This window comes from Panulirus ornatus, chromosome 10 (genome assembly GCF_036320965.1).
Source record: "Panulirus ornatus isolate Po-2019 chromosome 10, ASM3632096v1, whole genome shotgun sequence".
Taxonomy (NCBI): Eukaryota; Metazoa; Arthropoda; class Malacostraca; order Decapoda; family Palinuridae; genus Panulirus; species Panulirus ornatus.
Window position 1 is genome coordinate 26,973,087 of NC_092233.1, and position 21,209 is coordinate 26,994,295.

The 21,209-nt window shown below is 40.7% G+C and overlaps 2 protein-coding genes across 9 annotated transcripts in view; one reads left to right on the top strand and one right to left on the bottom strand.

Moving 5' to 3' along the window:
- LOC139750835 (metallophosphoesterase MPPED2) overlaps window positions 1-21,209 on the top strand; it is a 378,611-nt gene that overhangs the window by 278,711 nt on the left and 78,691 nt on the right. The window contains exon 8 of one of the 4 annotated variants that reach the window (XM_071665618.1): window positions 2,890-4,493. The exons of 1 other annotated variant lie outside the window; for it this stretch is intronic. In XM_071665618.1, coding sequence (XP_071521719.1) covers window positions 2,890-2,944 — 55 coding nt within the window. In that variant the 3' untranslated portion in view covers window positions 2,945-4,493. Of the gene's footprint in view, window positions 1-2,889; window positions 4,494-21,209 lie in introns of those variants that run through there. 2 more of the 4 variants (XM_071665615.1, XM_071665616.1) reach the window with 2 other exon arrangements.
- The window catches only part of Gmd (GDP-mannose 4,6 dehydratase), a 128,179-nt gene continuing 110,310 nt past the window's right edge, over window positions 3,341-21,209 (bottom strand). For all 5 annotated transcript variants that reach the window (XM_071665610.1, XM_071665612.1, XM_071665614.1 and 2 more), the window contains 2 exons: window positions 13,051-13,119; window positions 3,341-5,966 (listed from right to left, as the gene is read on the bottom strand). In XM_071665610.1, coding sequence (XP_071521711.1) covers window positions 5,904-5,966; window positions 13,051-13,119 — 132 coding nt within the window. In that variant the 3' untranslated portion in view covers window positions 3,341-5,903. The remainder of the gene's footprint in view (window positions 5,967-13,050; window positions 13,120-21,209) is intronic.

Below are 21,209 nucleotides of genomic sequence, written 5' to 3' on the forward strand. Positions count from 1 at the left end.
ATCTCTGCACCCCCTCTCCCTAGTTTTGCTTTCATCTCTCTTATCACTCCATCCATATATATTTTTTTTTTTTTTTTTATACTATTCGCCATTTCCCGCGATAGCGAGGTAGCGTTAAGAACAGAGGACTGGGCCTTTGAGGGAATATCCTCATCTGGCCCTCTTCTCTGTTCCTTCTTTTGGAAAATTAAAAAAAAAAACGAGAGGGGAGGATTTCCAGCCCCCCGCTCCCTTCCCTTTTAGTCGCCTTCTACGACACGCAGGGAATACGTGGGAAGTATTCTTTCTCCCCTATATATATCAAAAAGCCATGGTGGCCTCACACATCCCTGCCTCACACCCAAATGTATACCAAAACTTTTGTTTAACCCTCCATCCACTCTTACACATGTATTTGCTCCTCTGTGGAAGGTTTTCACACCATCCAACAGTTGTCCCTCTGTCCCATATATTCTTAGGCATCCCATAAGGCATTCCATTTGACTCTGTCATATGCTTTCTCCAGATTCATAAAACAGCATACAACTTCATACCTTTTGCTTGCTGCAGTTATTACTGCTGGTTTGGTTGTCATGGTGAGGGATGATGTTACACGTACTGCTGTTGGTATGGTTGGTTTTGCTGTTATCATTTGTAATGCTGTTTTACTTGCTGCTGTTGTTGTTGTTGAGGTGGTTGATATTGTTGGTGATACTTAAATACTTTTCCACAGTCATCTTCACAAAAATGTGATCCTTACATATCACATCTCTTGCTTGAATGCTTTTCCAGTAACTGCCAGCAGTCTGATTGTCTTCTTATGTGAGACTGTGACAAGTTAGGAATGATGTCAACTCCTAAGTCCCTCTCACACCAATTCTTGCAAGATGACATTCATATTAAGGCCTTCTTTACTTTTCCAGTGTGTGTGTGTGACTACCATTTGTGTGTCACAGAAAGTTTTCATCTGTTTCTCCATCTCCTAATTTTTTATAGTATTTACCATGTCAGCCTTATATATGCACTCATACATACACACAAATTACAGAGGTATAAGTTTGTCGAGTATTCCTGGAAAATTATATGGGAGGGTATTGATTTGAGAGGGTCAAGGCATGTACAAAGCATCAGATGGGGAGGAGTATTGTGGTTCCGGAAGTGGTAGAGGATGTGTGGATCAGGTGTTTGAAGAATGTATGTGAGAAATACTTAAAAAAGCAGATGGATTTGTATGTAGCATTTATGGATCTGGAGAAGGCATATGATAGAGTTGATAGAGATGCTCTGTGGAAGGTATTAAGAGTATATGGTGTGGGAGGTAAGTTGCTAGAAGCAGTGAAAAGCTTTCATCGAGGATGTAAGGCATGTGTATAAGTAGGAAGAGAGGAAAGTGATTGGTTCACAGTATGCAGTCTGTTGGGGATGAGAGGGCTTGGGAAGTGAGTCAGTTGTTGTTCGCTGATGATACAGCACTGGTGGCTGATTTTGAGGGAGAAACTGCAGAAGTTGGTGACTAAGTTTGGTAAAGCGTGTGAAAGAAGAATGCTGAGAGTAAATGTGAATAAGAGCAATGTTATTAGGTTTAGTAGGGTTGAGGGACAAGTCATTGGGAGGTAGTTTGAATGGAGAAAAACTGGAGAAAGTGAAGTGTTTTAGATATCTGGGAGTGGATTTGGCAGCGGATGGAACCATGGAAGTGGAAGTGAGTCACAGAGTGGAAGAGGGGCAAAGGTTCTGGGAATGTTGAAGAATGTGTAGAAGGCGAAAATGTTATCTCGGAAAGCTAAAATGGGTATGTTTGAAGGAATAGTGGTTTCAACAATGTTATATGGTTGCGAGGCATTGGTGACAGGGTTGTGCAGAGGAGGGTGGATGTGTTGGAAATGAGATGTTTGAGGACAATATGTAGCGTGAGGTGGTTTGATCGAGTAAGTAATGATAGGGTAAGAAAGATGTGTGGTAATAAAAAGAGTGTGGTTGAGAGAGCAGAAGAGGGTGCATTGATATGGTTTGGTCACATGGAGAGAATGAGTGAGGAAAGATTGACAAAGAGGATATATGTCAGAGGTGAAGGGAATGAGAAGTGGGAGACCAAATTGGAGGTGGAAGGATATGGAGTGAAGAAGATTTTGAGCAATTGGGGCCTAAGCATACATGAGGGTGAAAGGCTTGCAAGGAATAGAGTGAATTGGAACCATGTGGTATACTGGGGTCGACATGCTGTCAGTGGATTGAACCAGGGCATGTGAAGCGTCTGGGGTAAACCATGGAAAGTTTTGTTGGGCCTCAATGTGGAAAGGGAGCTGTGGTTTTGATGCATTACACATGACAGTTAGAGACTGAGTGTGGATGAATGTGGCCTTTGTTGTCCTTTCCTAGCACTACCTCATGCGCACGCGGGGAGGGGGTGTCATTTCATGTGTGGCGGGGTGGCAGCGGGAATGGATGAAGGTAGCATGTATGAATATGTACATGTTTATATGTATATGTCTGTGTATGTATACGTTGAAATGCATAGGTATGTATTTGTGCATGTGTGGCATTTATGTATATACATGTGTATGTGGGTGGGTTGGGCCATTCTTTCATCTGTTTCCTTGCACTACCTCGCTAACGCGGGAGACAGCGACAAATTATAATAAAAAAAAACATGCTTACAGTATACACTTATGCCAGGTACCCATACATCAACCAGTCCCAAAGAGGAGGATGAACAGCTAGGTTGGTTATGAGCCAGCTGTTGTGGGCCCATTGGGTTGGTGGGTTACAACCCCTAACATTGCACTATATTGTGTATATGCGTGTATTTGTATAATGCTGCTTGGCCCTTCTGCTACCCAAATGTACATTGTTAATTACATATTCCCAGCACAAAGTGCTCCAGCTAATCCCAATATATTTCTTTTTCAGTGTAGACTTGTCACAGACAAAATTCCTCATCAAAGTTGTGGATCAATTGAGATAGGAAACAGGTTAGAGCTAGGGAAGCAAGGAGTGAAGAGGAAAAATATGAGTTTCAGAGGAGTGGAAAATCTGCACTTTAAAAGTGGGCAGGTTGCAGCTGTTAGGAAATACAAGAGAAGGAGCTTTGTGGTATAGGAAACGAAAAAATCACAACAAACCAAGGCTGCACAATATTCATGAGATGCAGTGGCTTGACAAGTATTTTGTGGCATAGTTAACAGCTTGGGCACACAAGCAACCATTTCTTGGAACCATGTTTGTGAAATGGACTCCCATATGAAAGGATATTCACATTAGTGCAGCAGTCATGCTTCATTGGCAGTTTGACTTTGCTGTATGGTTGAAAAAAGTGTAGCAAATAAAAAGAAAATTTGAGGGATTAAAAGAAAGGTCGATATATGTGTGGATAAATTTATTTCAAAAAGTTCGAAAAGTCTTGAATGATAATGCCCTTTTTGGAATGGTACTTAACTAGCACAATTAAATAACTAAAATACTCATCACAGGAACTGGTGTTACCATACTGAGAGAGGTATACCCAACTTGGAATATGTCTCATCACTCACAAAGATCAATTGAGGGTTGCATCCTTAATCATAGTGGGACTACAAACAACCTTTGAAAGCCAAATACATAAAAAAAAATAAAAGTTGAACTTTTCTAAAACACATTTATGGGTTCAACTCGCTCTTCATGTAAGTTATATACAGCAATCTTGTCAGTGCTACCAAATGAACATATGCACAGTTGGATTTTGTACATTTAAAACTAAAATGTGGAGCATGGTTCCCTGAACATTAAAAACAATGCTATGAATGTGATCATTGTGTGATTTATGTGAAAGTATTTCAATGACTTTCACTATGACAATGCTCCTCTACTGCTTCGTGAAAGTGGATGAAACCACTTTCACATGACAGCAACAAACAATGTGTTAGAGAGCACATTCTACTGATCATGAAGTTCACATTTCACCTGTACAAATTTTTCAACAGCATAAGAAACTTGTATATAGCACCTGTACACACAATATTATTATGGATCTGTAGTGACTGGATCTGATATTACATGTCCAATAATGCTCAACCTGACTGCAATATCACATCATAAGTGGGTGTTAACATGAGGAAAAGTCACTGATTTAGAAGCAGAATGCAGTTCACAACTAAAATATCTACCTGAAGTACTTCAGTACTACTTTCCTTGTTATTCAAGTTCTCTTTACAACAAAAGTAAGTTAAACAATGGTTGAAAGAGGTAGAAATTACAATATTTTTAAAGTGCATTTGTGAATGCACAGTTTATTCTAGAACTGCAAACCTCTTTTTAATGGAAAGAGGAAGTGCTAATTTTGGAGCTTTTTGGTGTATGTATACATTACAAGGATGTGAAATAGAAACACTGTAGGAACCTAAGTGAATGTTGACATGACATGGCCAATAATATCCAGTTACTTCAACAAAGGCTGTCAATTATTGTGAAGGGACACTTGCTCTACATGTTTTGGAACAGAGTATACATTATGATAACTATGCAGATAACACACTGACAGTAAAGAAAAAAATAACATACACTACCAAAAGAAGCATGAAAATCTTGCCCTATATGGAATTATGATGAAAGTTTCAAATGTACATACAGCAGTTTGTCATTAAATATGTAATATCTGTTTATAGTGAAAAACTAGTATTCCTTACCAAATAGGCAACAAGCTGACCTCCTACCATGTCAACAGAAGGAAGGAGGTTGTGCTGGCCTGCCTCCATATGTAATACATCTGCCTTACATCATCAAGTCTTTTCTTCAACAATGTACAGACTGCAACACAGTCATAATTATACTGCACATATTTACTAGATGCCCCAAATACAACACAGGAAAAACTATCTGAATATGTATCAACAAAGGAAATAAATTGAAATAGAAACTCTTTTAGGTGATTCCAACCCAAAATTGATTAATAAGATGATTTATTTCCTGAGACAGATAGAGCTGATAGGGATGATTTGGTTTATAATGATATAGAAAATGTAATTCATGTATTATGTATCTTTATCACAATGTATAATTATCTTGTTGCCAGGGCAACTGTTTGTCTCTTCAATTAAAATTCCAGCTTCAACCGTTTTTTATATATATAAGAGTATAAGTAGGTATTTTAAATGAGCATGTAACAGCAAAAATGATTGCAGGCCTAATGATCTTCCTTATAGGTCACTGGCCGTTCAACCCAACAAATAACTAATTAACTAACTCTTTACTGTCTGTTTACTTGATTCTAAAACAAATCAGAAGTGCATACAAAATATCAAAAAGTAAAACTGCTCAAGGATGGGTTAAATTTCAAATTTCTTTCTATTTTTGATCATTAAACCCAAATCCAATTATATGGGATGGATCAGGTACATAGAACCTCTCAAAACACTTGCACACATCTTTAAAGCATGTGCAGGTGCTTATTAATTTTCACTTTTCACACTAAACTGACTTTTCAAATTTCAGTGTTGTATAACTAAAAATCAAACCTATCTGAAATACAATCATAGAAATATCCCATTTTGCTGAAACACATAAATCATGAATATTTATCAAAAACTTTATAAATACAATCATAAGAATAGCTTACACTAACAGCAGTAGCTTCTACAGAAGAGATTTTAGCTTATGATTTCAATACAACTCCAGAACTCACTCACAGTTTTATTCAAACGAAACTAACAGTCGCTAATACCGGTGCAGAAGTCATGTCACTAACAAGTACCCCAGGCAGAACAAAAGCCAGGAGGCCACAATAATGCTTATAGTAATAAAGAATCATTACATGCTGCAGTAGTACACACAATTCTTCACACACACAATCCAGACATTCATGAATGAAGGACCTGGCAGATGAGCCCCTCTCTCAAAGGCCCTCACAACTCGTACACAGTGAATAGGATAAGCAGTGGTACAAGCCCACCTTAGGCACTTGGGTCCTTTTTCATAAGCTCAATATCTGCCTGCACCATATCCTTGACCAGGGCCTGCAGAGACAGAAGACTGTAATATGAAATTTGAGCATAGCTTTCTATATTATAAGAAAGGAAAGAGAAAAGTAGTAATTGTGAGATGTGGCTAAGGTAGGGAGAGAGGAAGGGAAGAAATGGAAAGGATGAGAAAAGTATGGAAAGGGTAAAACTTTTTTTTTGCAGTCCTGGTTTTCTGGATCAACTGGGACTAGATCTCATCCAGTCAAGTGGATTTTCTGATCTTATAATCATACAGAACATAATTATGAAGAAGTAAAACAAGATTATTAGGTTTAGCGGGGTTAAGGGACAGGTTAGTTGGGGGTGTGAGTTTGAATGGAGAAATAACTGGAGAAAGTTAAGTGTTTTAGATACCTGGGAGTGGACACAGCAGTAAATGGAACCATGAAAGCTGAAGTGAGTCAAAGGGTTGGTGAGGTAGTGAAGATTCTTGGAGCACGAAAGAATGTGTGGAAAGAGAGATGGTAATATGGGAGGGCAAAAATGGGTATGTTTGAAGGTACAGTTGTCCTGACAATATCATATTGATGCAAGGCATGGGCTACAGATAAGACTGTGTGGAGGAGGGTGGGTGTGTTGGAAATGAAATGCTTGAAGTCAATATGTGGTATGAGGTGGTTTGATCAAGTAATAACAGGGTAAGAGAGTTGTGGTAATAAAAAGAGAATGGTTGAGAAAGCTGAAGAGAGTGTGCTGAAATGGTTTGGTCAAGTGGAGAAAAGAGTGAGGAAAGGTTGACAAAGAGGATGAAGTCAATATGTGGTATGAGGTGGTTTGATCAAGTAATAACAGGGTAAGAGAGTTGTGGTAATAAAAAGAGAATGGTTGAGAAAGCTGAAGAGAGTGTGCTGAAATGGTTTGGTCAAATGGAGAAAAGAGTGAGGAAAGGTTGACAAAGAGGATATATGTGTCAGAAGGGGAGTAAACACAGAGAATGTGGAGACCAAATTGGAGATGGAAAGTATATTTATTTCATTTTATTTTGCTTCGTCACTGTCTCCCGCGTTTGCGAGGTAGCGCAAGGAAACAAGATGAAAGAAATGGCCCAACCCACCCCCATACACATGTATATACATACACGTCCACACACGCAAATATACATGCCTATACATCTCAATGTACACATATATATTACACACACAGACACATACATATATACCCATGCACACAATTCACACTGTCTGCCTTTATTCATTCCCATCGCCACCTCACCACACATGGAATACCATCCCCCTCCCCCCTCATGTGTGCGGGGTAGCGCTACGAAAAGACAACAAAGGCCTCATTTGTTCACACTCAGTCCCTAGCTGTCATGCAATAATGCCCAAAACCACAGCTCCCTTTCCACATCCAGGCCCCACACAGCTTTCCATGGTTTACCCCAGACGCTTCACATGCCCTGATTCAATCCACTGACAGCCCATCAACCCCGGTATACCACATCGATCCAATTCACTCTATTCCTTGCCCGCCTTTCACCCTACTGCATGTTCAGGCCCCGATCACTCAAAATCTTTTTCACTCCATCTTTCCACCTCCAATTTGGTCTCCCACTTCTCCTCGTTCCCTCCACCTCCGACACATATATCCTCTTGGTCAATCTTTCCTCACTCATTCTCTCCATGTGCCAAAACCATTTCAAAACACCCTCTTCTGCTCTCTCAACCACACTCTTTTTATTTCCACACATCTCTCTTACCCTTACATTACTTACTCGATCAAACCACCTCACATCACACACTGTCCTCAAACATCTCATTTCCAGCACATCCACCCTCCTGCGCACAACTCTATCCATAGCCCATGCCTCGCAACCATACAACATTGTTGGAACCACTATTCCTTCAAACATACCCATTTTTGCTTTCCGAGATAATGTTCTCGACTTCCACACATTCTTCAAGGCTCCCAGGATTATCGCCCCCTCCCCCACCCTATGATTCACTTCCTGCTTCCATGGTTCCATCCGCTGCCAGATCCACTCCCAGATATCTAAAACACTTTACTTCTTCCAGTTTTTCTCCATTCAAACTTACCTCCCAACTGACTTGACCCTCAACCCTACTGTACCTAATAACCTTGCTCTTATTCACATTTACTCTTAACTTTCTTCTTTCACACACTTTACCAAACTCAGTCACCAGCTTCTGCAGTTTCTCACATGAATCAGCCACCAGCGCTGTATCATCAGCGAACAACAACTGACTCACTTCCCAAGCTCTCTCATCCACAACAGACTTCATTTTTGCCCCTCTTTCCAAAACTCTTGCATTCACCTCCCTAACAACCCCATCCATAAACAAATTAAACAATCATCGAGACATCACACACCCCTGCCGCAAACCTACATTCACTGAGAACCAATCACTTTCCTCTCCTCCTACAAGTACACATGCCTTACATCCTCGATAAAAACTTTTCACTGCTTCTAACAACTTGCCACCCACACCATATATTCTTAATACCTTCCACAGAGCATCTCTATCAACTCTATCATATGCCTTCTCCAGATCCATAAATGCTACATACAAATCCATTTGCTTTTCTAAGTATTTCTCACATACATTCTTCAAAGCAAACACCTGATCCACACATCCTATACTACTTCTGAAACCACACTGCTCTTCCCCAATCTGAAGAGATGGAGATGGAAAGATGGCATGAAAAAGATTTTGAGGAAACGGAACCTGAACATGCGGGAGGGTGAAAGCCATGCACAGGATAGAGTTCAGTGGAACCATATGGTACACAGTGGTTGATGTGCTGTTAATAAACTGAACTATGGCATGTGAAGCATCTGGGGTAAACCATGGAAAGGACTATTCGGCCTGGTTGTAAATAGCAAACTGTAGTTTTAATGCATTACTCATGACAGCTGGAGAATGGATATGAGATGAGAAAATGCAGCCTTTCTTCGTCTGTTCCTGGCACTACCTCACTAAAGTGGGAAACAACGATCAAGTATGCAAAAAAAAAAAAGAATACTTTGCTATATTCTCAGAAATTAATAGTATAAAACATTTCTTAAGTTGTAAAGGTGTCTAAAGGTAATACAAACAGGAAAAGTTTGCTTAATTATATACAGAAGTCTGAATAATTTATTTGTACTAAAAACATAAAATAATTTTCAAACCTTCTATTATTATCATCTTTTTTTTTTTTTTTTTTTTTTTTTGCTTTGTTGCTGTCTCCCGCATTTGCGAGGTAGCGCAAGGAAACAGACGAAAGAAATGGCCCAACCCACCCCCATACACATGTATATACATACGTCCACACACGCAAATATACATACCTACACAGCTTTCCATGGTTTACCCCAGACGCTTCACATGCCTTGATTCAATCCACTGACAGCACATCAACCCCAGTATACCACATCGCTCCAATTCACTCTATTCCTTGCCCTCCTTTCACCCTCCTGCATGTTCAGGCCCCGATCACACAAAATCTTTTTCACTCCATCTTTCCACCTCCAATTTGGTCTCCCTCTTCTCCTCGTTCCCTCCACCTCCGACACATATATCCTCTTGGTCAATCTTTCCTCACTCATTCTCTCCATGTGCCCAAACCATTTCAAAACACCCTCTTCTGCTCTCTCAACCACGCTCTTTTTATTTCCACACATCTCTCTTACCCTTACGTTACTTACTCGATCAAACCACCTCACACCACACATTGTCCTCAAACATCTCATTTCCAGCACATCCATCCTCCTGCGCACAACTCTATCCATAGTCCACGCCTCGCAACCATACAACATTGTTGGAACCACTATTCCTTCAAACATACCCATTTTTGCTTTCCGAGATAATGTTCTCGACTTCCACACATTCTTCAAGGCTCCCAGAATTTTCGCCCCCTCCCCCACCCTATGTTCCACTTCCGCTTCCATGGTTCCATCCGCTGCCAGATCCACTCCCAGATATCTAAAACACTTCACTTCCTCCAGTTTTTCTCCATTCAAACTCACCTCCCAATTGACTTGACCCTCAACCCTACTGTACCTAATAACCTTGCTCTTATTCACATTTACTCTTATCTTTCTTCTTTCACACACTTTAGCAAACTCAGTCACCAGCTTCTGCAGTTTCTCACATGAATCAGCCACCAGCGCTGTATCATCAGCGAACAACAACTGACTCACTTCCCAAGCTCTCTCATCCCCAACAGACTTCATACTTGCCCCTCTTTCCAAAACTCTTGCATTCACCTCCCTAACAACCCCATCCATAAACAAATTAAACAACCATGGAGACATCACACACCCCTGCTGCAAACCTACATTCACTGAGAACCAATCACTTTCCTCTCTTCCTACAAGTACACATGCCTTACATCCTCGATAAAAACTTTTCACTGCTTCTAACAACTTGCCTCCCACATCATATATTCTTAATACCTTCCACAAAGCATCTCTATCAACTCTATCATATGCCTTCTCCAGATCCATAAATGCTACATACAAATCCATTTGCTTTTCTAAGTATTTCTCACATACATTCTTCAAAGCAAACACCTGATCCACACATCCTCTACCACTTCTGAAACCACACTGCTCTTCCCCAATCTGATGCTCTATACATGCCTTCACCCTCTCAATCAATACCCTCCCATATAATTTACCAGGAATACTCAACAAACTTATACCTTTGTAATTTGAGCACTCACTCTTATCCCCTTTGCCTTTGTACAATGGCACTATGCACGCATTCCGCCAATCCTCAGGCACCTCACCATGAGTCATACATACATTAAATAACCTTACCAACCAGTCAACAATACAGTCACCCCCTTTTTTAATAAATTCCACTGCAATACCATCCAAACCTGCTGCCTTGCCGGCTTTCATCTTCCGCAAAGCTTTTACTACCTCTTCTCTGTTTACCAAATCATTTTCCCTAACCCTCTCACTTTGCACACCACCTCGACCAAAACACCCTATATCTGCCACTCTATCATCAAACACATTCAACAAACCTTCAAAATACTCACTCCATCTCCTTCTCACATCACCACTACTTGTTATCACCTCCCCATTTGCGCCCTTCACTGAAGTTCCCATTTGCTCCCTTGTCTTACGCACTTTATTTACCTCCTTCCAGAACATCTTTTTATTCTCCCTAAAATTTAATGATACTCTCTCACCCCAACTCTCATTTGCCCTTTTTTTCACCTCTTGCACCTTTCTCTTGACCTCCTGTCTCTTTCTTTTATACGTCTCCCACTCAATTGCATTTTTTCCCTGCAAAAATCGTCCAAATGCCTCTCTCTTCTCTTTCACTAATACTCTTACTTCTTCATCCCACCACTCACTACCCTTTCTAATCAACCCACCTCCCACTCTTCTCATGCCACAAGCATCTTTTGCGCAATCCATCACTGATTCCCTAAATACATCCCATTCCTCCCCCACTCCCCTTACTTCCATTGTTCTCACCTTTTTCCATTCTGTACTCAGTCTCTCCTGGTACTTCCTCACACAAGTCTCCTTCCCAAGCTCACTTACTCTCACCACCCTCTTCACCCCAACATTCACTCTTCTTTTCTGAAAACCCATACAAATCTTCACCTTAGCCTCCACAAGATAATGATCAGACATCCCTCCAGTTGCACCTCTCAGCACATTAACATCCAAAAGTCTCTCTTTCGCGCGCCTGTCAATTAACACGTAATCCAATAACGCTCTCTGGCCATCTCTCCTACTTACATAAGTATACTTATGTATATCTCGCTTTTTAAACCAGGTATTCCCAATCATCAGTCCTTTTTCAGCACACAAATCTACAAGCTCTTCACCATTTCCATTTACAACACTGAACACCCCATGTATACCAATTATTCCCTCAACTGCCACATTACTCGCCTTTGCATTCAAATCACCCATCACTATAACCCGGTCTCGTGCATCAAAACCACTAACACACTCATTCAGCTGCTCCCAAAACACTTGCCTCTCATGATCTTTCTTTTCATGCCCAGGTGCATATGCACCAATAATCACCCATCTCTCTCCATCAACTTTCAGTTTTACCCATATTAGATGTTATTATCATCTAAGAAAATTAATTATGAAATCTGATAAACAACACCAACTTACATTTGAAAACATGTACCTGTACAAGTAAACATTTATCTATACACCAAAAGAAAAAAAAAAAAATCGAAACCGTCAGATTATTAAGGCATTCACACATTTGGTAGTCCCGAGGGTATACCACTACAGCAAGGAAAAATTATCCTTCTGTATATATCATGTAAAAGTCTACACATGCAAGCCCAATAATTAATGAAACACAATATCTGTGATGCTGCACATTCCAGCCAGAGACAGCAATTCTATTAAGTGGGCTACGATTCAATACTTTTGTTTCTGCATTAGTTTAAATCTGTGTTACTTTATTGTTATCACTTTACACAGATGTCATTTCTTTGTATTTCATTCTTTTGAGGTAATTTATGGTTAAACCACAACAGCATGGGAAATTTATCCTCAATGGCATATGTGGAGATATGTTTCCTCATCAGAGTAGGTTCTACTCTTACCTCATTACCATTATAACTTTTTTTACAGGCTTTATTTCCCTCTATTTTAAACTAATTTGCACACATCTAACATACATTTAATTAAGTAACTTACCTGGTATACCCCTAACTAACTAAGAAGATATTTTGGTTCAGATATGGCTAAAGTATGGCACTCAGTAGTTTCTTACTTTATTCACAAAATGGTTGTCATCTGCATATTTAAAGATGATTCAGTATTTTCTTGAGCCACATATCCATTTCTATTTTTTGAAACTTTCTTCTGAAATTTTTTTCAAAAATGCATATTGCATTTTGGTGTTTTGGATATGGCATATTGTATGTGATACAAAGTGTTAAAAAAATTGGTGAAATACAAGATGCACCTTAGTCAGCTAGCACATACCTCAGTTGACTAAACTGTATCTAAACATTTTTTCCTTTTCCATCAGCCCAGATAACAGGACCATCAATATGTGTGGTTTAACCTGTATACCATAAGGTGATTCATGGTAACTAAAACTACAAATTCAATATATATGACAGCCTAACTTACTTTGAAATCAAATGTAGGTTTCCATCCAAACTTCTGACGGGCTTTGGAAGCATCACCTTGAAGAAAATCCTGCAAGAGAAAGTTGAAATTCAGATGTAGTTCTTGTTTATTCCTCATCAGAGTAGAGAAAAGGCCAGAGAATAGATTTATTTGAGTGTGCAATGAACTTTTCCCCTACCTTGAGATAAGATGTCGGACCTCTTTCCGGTGATATTCACAAAATAAGATCAACACCACATTAGCAGTCATGTTGCCCTTGACATATCTAAGGCTTTTGATGGGGTGTGGGATTGGGGTCTCACCTGTAAGCTCCCCTCTTTTGACTTCCCTCCCTCACTTTGCTCCATTATATGTGCTTCCTCTCTGGCCAATATATTGCTGTGGTTGTTAATTGGTTGGCCTCCCCTCTTTTCTCCATCAACAGCAGTGTCCCTCAAGGTTCTGTCCTGTCCCCTACTATTTTTCTCCTTTTTTTCAGCCATTTCCTCTCCACAAAGAATCCTTTGCACTCATATGCTGATGACTCAACACTGCATTCACCCACATTTTTCAATTCTGCTACCTCTTTTCCCACATGATCTGCATCTCGTCTTGACACGGCTTCCTCAATAAATTCAGACTTGGACAGGATATCTCAGTGGGGTACTTAAAATCTCAAGTTTAATGCCTCTGAGACCAAGTTTCTATCCATCTCTCTATCGAAAACTACTCACTACTCTCGTCTCTCCTTTGATGGTTCTGTAATTCCACCTCTTGACTCAATGAACATACTTGGTATTACAGTAATGTCCATTCTTTCTTGGAAACCCCACATTACAGGAATAACTAAGTCTACCTCTTAAGAAACTGAGTGTCCTGTTTCGATGTCGAAACTTCTCTTCTGAACAGTTGCTCCGTTTATAAAAGGCATTGATTCGTCCTTGTATGGAGTGCTGTTCTGACATTTGGGGGGGTTCTATCTATGCATCCTTACTTGACAGAGTTGAGTCAAAAGCTGTCTGCCTTATAAACTGTCCCGCTAACTTCCAAACTTGACCCCCTTGCCCTACACCACTACATTGGTTCACTTTCCCTCTCAAGCTGGCTGCTTGTGTGCCCACCCACTAACTAGACCACACACTACTCAGCAAGCTGCTGTATTACATGATTATTAGGTGGTCGTTTGCAACTAAAGGGTGGGCCATTTTGATACTTGCTTCTTTCCCTACACGTCAAAGCTTTGGAACTCTCTGCCCTCTCATGTAAAGTACAATAACTATGACCTGGCACATTTCAAAAGACAGGTTTTTCACTTTCTCAAAAATTTGCAGTGTCCCCTCAACCTCCGCAGGGCATAGATGTCCCTGCTTTCTCTATTGAATTTACTGTGGGGCACTTCATTATTGTAGTTCCTTCTATGTTCTACTCGGCATTGCAGTGGGTAACCACTTCATGCTGCTACCAGTACCCTTTTGCTCTGTGAATGAAGAAAGAGATGACATTTGCTGCCATGCCCTACTCTACCGTGAGTAGATGACATGAGTTTTGGCAGGGGCATGTGGTCCAGACCTGCTAGCTGTCAGCTGTATTACTGCACCTGACCACGGGGTCAACCATACCTCCATCCCAACCCTCACATGTTGATGAAGGAGTTATTTTATATTTCCCCATGCACCCAACAGCAAAGGCCTCATATGAGGAAAGCTATCCTCCTTTACCAGAGATCACTGATGAGTGCATATTACACAGATGTCTCCCCTGAAGAAACAGCAAACACGGACAGTAACTTGGTCAACCATCACCAGATTCCACCACCAACCCGTATGGCGGATGACGAGCTTTCCTCACCATCAAGGTCACATGATCAGCGCAAAAAATGAAACTGAACTTCCCACTAGGCACAGACACAGAGGCCAAATATCAATGGTTGTCATACATGTGGAGTAAGTACCCACACGCCAAATTTCACTTCGCAAACAATGCTCAGAACTACATCACCTAGAAAAATGATCAATGTTTAGTTGAAGAACTAACCAGCAGAGTTATTAAAGGCATAACCTAACGAGACTGCCATCATCGTCCTGGGATCTGACGACCACCATGACCCTGCAATCCTTCTTCAGAATGAAAACATCAAGAATGTCAAATGAATCAGAGGTAGAGAAAGTCGTAATTGACTGGACTGGTAGTGAATGCCCCCCCAAGAAATTCAATTCCCTGGCACCTTCTGTTATCTTACGGTGGATATCTATCTTTCTCCAAGACGGCAGTGCTTCAGATGCCAGAGACGGAATCATATGGCTAATGTCTACAAATATTACTTTTCTTGATGTGGCACATGTGCAGGGAAACATTCCATACAAACATGTAAAGAAAAACTTGACAATGGGGTGACCACTGAAGAAAAATGCATAAACTGTAAGCTGCCTGAAGTTAGGGCATGGCATCGAGATTGCACTAAGGCCACCCCCACTCCAGGGACCTGATGAGCAACCACACCAAACACCACATCCAGCATTTACCCAGCTCCAGGAGTTTAACCCTCACAAAATGTGGTAACTCCTGGGAGGCCCTGAAAACACAAGAATTACTCATATACTCAGTAAACAAGTTGCTGACAACAATGATCGAGAAAATACTTAACTGATTATTGAAATCCAAAGCAGCAAAAAAAAAAAAATTAAATCAGAAGAAGAATACTGAAAGCTATGGAACTTCAACATAAATCCATGGAAGTGCTTTATGAGAAAATGCTAAGTGATAAGGTTGATGCACACCATCAAATAATAGAAACAACTGTGCATGGTGATATGAGAGCAAACAAGCATGAATCTATAGATGTGCTGTGAGAAAGTTCAGCTGCTGAATGAAAAGGCTGATGCACACCAAAAGGTGATAGGAACACAGAACATGGTGACAATAATGTGTTCAAATGTATGATGTACTTTATTAGCAATTACATGAGCTAAGTAGAAAGTTACTAAGCAGGAAAAACATTAATGCTCTTAAAACATGAAAAGTAAAGAGCAGTGTGTCACCATCAGGTACTTCACATAGTGACAATAGTAGTTAGATGAATGAAGCAGAAGTTTATAAGCTGTCAAAAAACTTCCCAAACTCCTTCATGATAACAGAATTGGAGACCTATTAAGTCATTTTTTCCTTTTTATGTTGAAGGCTCCAGTTACAGACAAAAGTCCACATCAAGGTCAGGCCTTTATTGAAATATAGAGGGTATAATGAAAGGGAAATAGAAAAGACAAGAGAGTGTATCTAAAAGTTTAGAGGAAGTGAAAAATCTGTCCTGAAATGTGCCAGGTCATAATCACTGGGAGACATGAGAAAGAAGAGAATTCTAAAGCTTCAACATATACGGAAAGAAGCAATTACCAAAACAGCCCACCCTTGAGTTACCTATGGCCACACAGTAATCATGTGACACAAGCAGCCAGGTCTCAGGAGCAAAAACTAAAGTAATACAAATAGAAGAGGGAAAGTGAACCAACATTGTGGCGTAGGGTGAGAGCATCAAGTTTGGAAGTTAGTCTTTTAAAGGCTCGAGTCATGGACAAAAGTCCACATTAAACCAGGGCCTTAATTGAAATATAGAGAGAATTATGAAGTGGAAAAAGAAAAGACAAGGGAAAGTATTTATGAATTAACAACTCACGTAATTTATTTCATTAGTGTAGCCACAGGAGATGCGTTTGATTTGTGTGTGTGTTTGTGTGAGGGCAGGCAGGGCAACTGGCAGGGAAGCCTTTCATTACTAACATTATCACTGTACCCTCTTTTGAAATGTGCCACGTCACTGCTATTGGAAAAGACATGAGAAAGCAGAGAGTTCCAAAGCTTTAACGCGTAGGGAAAGAAGCAAGTATCACAACGGTCCACCCTTGAGTTGCCAACGGCCACACAAAAATCGTGTGACACACCAGCTTGCTGAGTATTGTGTGGTCTAGCAATGAGTGTAGGTCACACAAGCAGCCAGCTCTAGGGAGCAAAAACCAAAGTAATACCTATACAGGGAAAGTGAACTAACATTGCAGCATACGGCAAGTCTGGGAGTTAGCCTGGGACAGTTTATAAGGCTAACAGCTTTCGACTCGACTCTGTCAAGTAAGAATGCAGAGATAGAACTACCCCAAATGTGAGAGCAGTACTCCATACAAGGAAGAATCAATGCCTTGTATAAATGGAGCAACTGTTCAGAAGAGAAGAGGTTTTGACATCCAAACAGGACATCCAGTTTCTTAGAGGCAGACTTAGCTATTCCCATAATGTGGGGTTTCCAAGAAAGAGTGGATGTTACAGTAATACCAAGTATGTTCATTGAGTCAAGATGAGGAATTACAGAACCGGCAAAGGAGAGATGAGAGTTTGAGGAGTCTTCAATAGAAAGATGAGTAAAAACTTGGTCTCGAAAGATAAATAACAAGATGAATAATAAGATAAAGTATTCACTGGAGATATCCTGTCCAAATCTGAGTTTACTGAGGAAGCTGTGTCAAGATGAGATGTAGATCGAGTGAGAGAAGAGGCAGCAGAATTGAAGTATGTGGATAAAGGCAGTGTTGAGTCGTCAGTATATGAGTGCACAGGATTATTTGTGCAGAAGAGGAAATCATTGAAAACAGGATAGAAAGTATAGGGGACAGGACACATCCTTGAGGGACACCACTTTTGATAGAGAAAAGGAAGGAGGCTGATCAATCAACAACCAGAGGGAAGTTATATATGAAGGAGCAAAGAGAGGAAAGGAGGCGAAAGGAGATGAGACCCCAATGCCATACCCTTTCAAAGGCTTAGATATGTCAAGGGCAACTACACATGACTGCCCAAAATCTTTCAAGGATGATGACCAGACATTAGAAAGAAAGGAGAGAATATCATCAGTGGATCTTGCCTTTAGGATGCCATACTGATGGTCAGAGACAAGACTGTGATTTTTGAGGTGTTTAAGGATACTAGAGTTGAAGAGGGATTCAAAGACTTTGGAAATGGTAGATGTCATGGCAATAGGATGATAGAGAAGTCAGAATAATCATCCTTCTTAAGGATGGGATATATCAATGCATGCTTCCAGGAAGATGGAAAAGTTTTGGTTTTTAAACAGAAAGGGAACAGACGAGCTAGTACAGTTGCAAGTTCAAAGGCACACTCTCAGTACATGGGGATAGATGCCATCAGGACCATAAGCCTTGCTTGTGTCCAGAGAAAAAAGTGCTTTTCGAACAGTCCGAAAAAAGATTACGGGAAGGTGGCATAGGATTAGTAAGAATGGTATCAAGGGTTGAAGGAATGTTAGTCATCAAAGGTGGAGTTAGAGGAGAAGCGGGAACCAGAGTTGATTTGTCTACAAGACAGCTATAGTACCATCAAAGTGGAAAAGTGAGGGAAAGGTAGAGCACCAGAAGCTGTTAGAGATGCACTTAGCTAAAGACCAGAAAGACCTATCAGTGGATGATGAGAAGAGGTTGTTGTGCTTCCTTTGAACAAAGGAACTCTTCGCAGTGGAATTTATTAAAAAAGGGGGTGACTGTATTGTTGACTGGTTGGTAAGGTTATTTAATGTATGTATGACTCATGGTGAGGTGCCTGAGGATTGGTGGAATGCGTGCATAGTGCCATTGTACAAAGGCAAAGGGGATAAGAGTGAGTGCTCAAATTACAGAGGTATAAGTTTGTTGAGTATTCCTGGTAAATTCTATGGGAGGGTATTGATTGAGAGGGTGAAGGCATGTACAGAGCATCAGATTGGGGAAGAGCAGTGTGGTTTCAGAAGTGGTAGAGGATGTGTGGATCAGGTGTTCGCTTTGAAGAAGTATGTGAGAAATACTTAGAAAAGCAAATGGATTTGTATGTAGCATTTATGGATCTGGAGAAGGCATATGATAGAGTTGATAGAGATGCTCTGTGGAAGGTATTAAGAATATATGGTGTGGGAGGCAAGTTGTTAGAAGCAGTGAAAAGTTTTTATCGAGGATATAAGGCATGTGTACGTGTAGGAAGGGAGGAAAGTGATTGGTTCTCAGTGAATGTACGTTTGAGGCAGGGGTGTGTGATGTCTCCATGGTTGTTTAATTTGTTTATGGATAGGGTTGTTAAGGAGGTGAATGCAAGAGTTTTGGAAAGAGGGGCAAGTATGAAGTCTGTTGTGGATGAGGGAGCTTGGGAAGTGAGCAGTTGTTGTTCACTGATGATACAGCGCTAGTGGCTGATTCATGTGAGAAACTGCAGAAGCTGGTCACTGAGTTTGGTAAAGTGTGTGAAAGAAGAAAGTTAAGAGTAAATGTGAATAAGAGCAAGGTTATTAAGTACAGTAGGGTTGAGGGTCAAGGCAATTGTGAGGTAAGTTTGAATGGAGAAAAACTGGAGAGAAGTAAAGTGTTTTAGATATCTGGGAGTGGATCTGGCAGCGGATGGAACCATGGAAGCGGAAGTGAATCATAGGGTGGGGGAGGGGGCGAAAATCCTGGGACCCTTGAAGAATGTGTGGAAGTCAAGAACATTATCTCGGAAAGCAAAAATGGGTATGTTGGAAGGAATAGTGGTTCCAACAATGTTGTATGGTTGCGAGACGTGGGCTATGGATAGAGTTGTGCGCAGGAGGGTGGATGTGCTGGAAATGAGATGTTTGAGGACAATGTGTGGTGTGAGGTGGTTTGATCGAGTAAGTAATGTAAGGGTAAGAGAGATGTGAGGAAATAAAAAGAGCGTGGTTGAGAGAGCAGAAGAGGGTGTTTTGAAATGGTTTGGGCACATGGAGAGAATAAGTGAGGAAAGATTGACAAGAGGATATATGTGTCGGAGGTGGAGGGAGCGAGGAGAAGTGGGAAACCAAATTGGAGGTGGAAAGATGGAGTGAAAAAGATTTTGTGTGATCGGGGCCTGAACATGCAGGAGGGTGAAAGGAGGGCAAGGATTAGAGGTAATTGGATCGATGTGGTATACCGGGGTTGACGTGCTGTCAGTGGATTGAATCAGGGCATGTGAAGCGTCTGTGGTAAACCATGGAAAGTTGTGTGGGGCCTGGATGTGGAAAGAGAGCTGTGGTTTCGGGCATTATTGCATGACAGCTAGAGACTGAGTGTGAACGAATGGGGCCTTTGTTGTCTTTTCCTAGTGCTACCTCGCACACATGAGGGGGGAGGGGGATGGTATTCCATGTGTGGCAAGGTGGCGATGGAGATGAATAAAGGCAGACAGTGTGAATTGTGTGTATGGGTATATATGTATGTGTCTGTGTGTGTATATATATGTGTACATTGAGATGTATAGGTATGTATATTTGCATGTGTGGACGTGTATGTATATACATTGTGTATGGGCCTGGGTTGGGCCATTTCTTTCGTCTGTTTCCTTGCGCTACCTCGCAAACGCGGGAGACAGCGACAAAGCAAATAATAATAATAATAATAATAATAATATATATATATATATATATATATATATATATATATATATATATATATATATATATATATATATATATATATATATATATCCCTGTGGACAGGGGAGAAAGAATACTTCCCACGCATTCCTCGCATGTCGCAGAAGGCGACTAAAGGGGACGGGAGCGGGGGGGCCAGAAACCATCCCCTCGTATTTTAACTTTCTAAAAGGGGAAACAGAAGGAGTCACGCGAGGAGTGCTCATCCTCCTCGAAGGCTCAGATTGGGGTGTCTAAATGTGTGTGGATGTAACCAAGATGAGAAAAAAGGAGAGACAGGTAGTATGTTTGAGGAAAGGAACCTGGATGTTTTGGCTCTGAGTGAAACGAAGCTCAAGGGTAAAGGGGAAGAGTGGTTTGGGAATGTCTTGGGAGTAAAGTCAGGGGTTAGTGAGAGGACAAGAGCAAGGGAAGGAGTAGCACTACTCCTGAATCAGGAGTTGTGGGAGTATGTGATAGAGTGTAAGAAAGTAAATTCTAGATTGATATGGGTAAAACTGAAAGTTGATGAAGAGAGATGGGTGATTATTGGTGCATATGCACCTGGGCATGAGAAGAAAGATCATGAGAGGCAAGTGTTTTGGGAGCAGCTGAATGAATGTGTTAGTGGTTTTGATGCACAAGACTGGGTTATAGTGATGGGTGATATGAATGCAAAGGTGAGTAATGTGGCAGTTGAGGGAATAATTGGTATACATGGAGTGTTCAGTGTTGTAAATGGAAA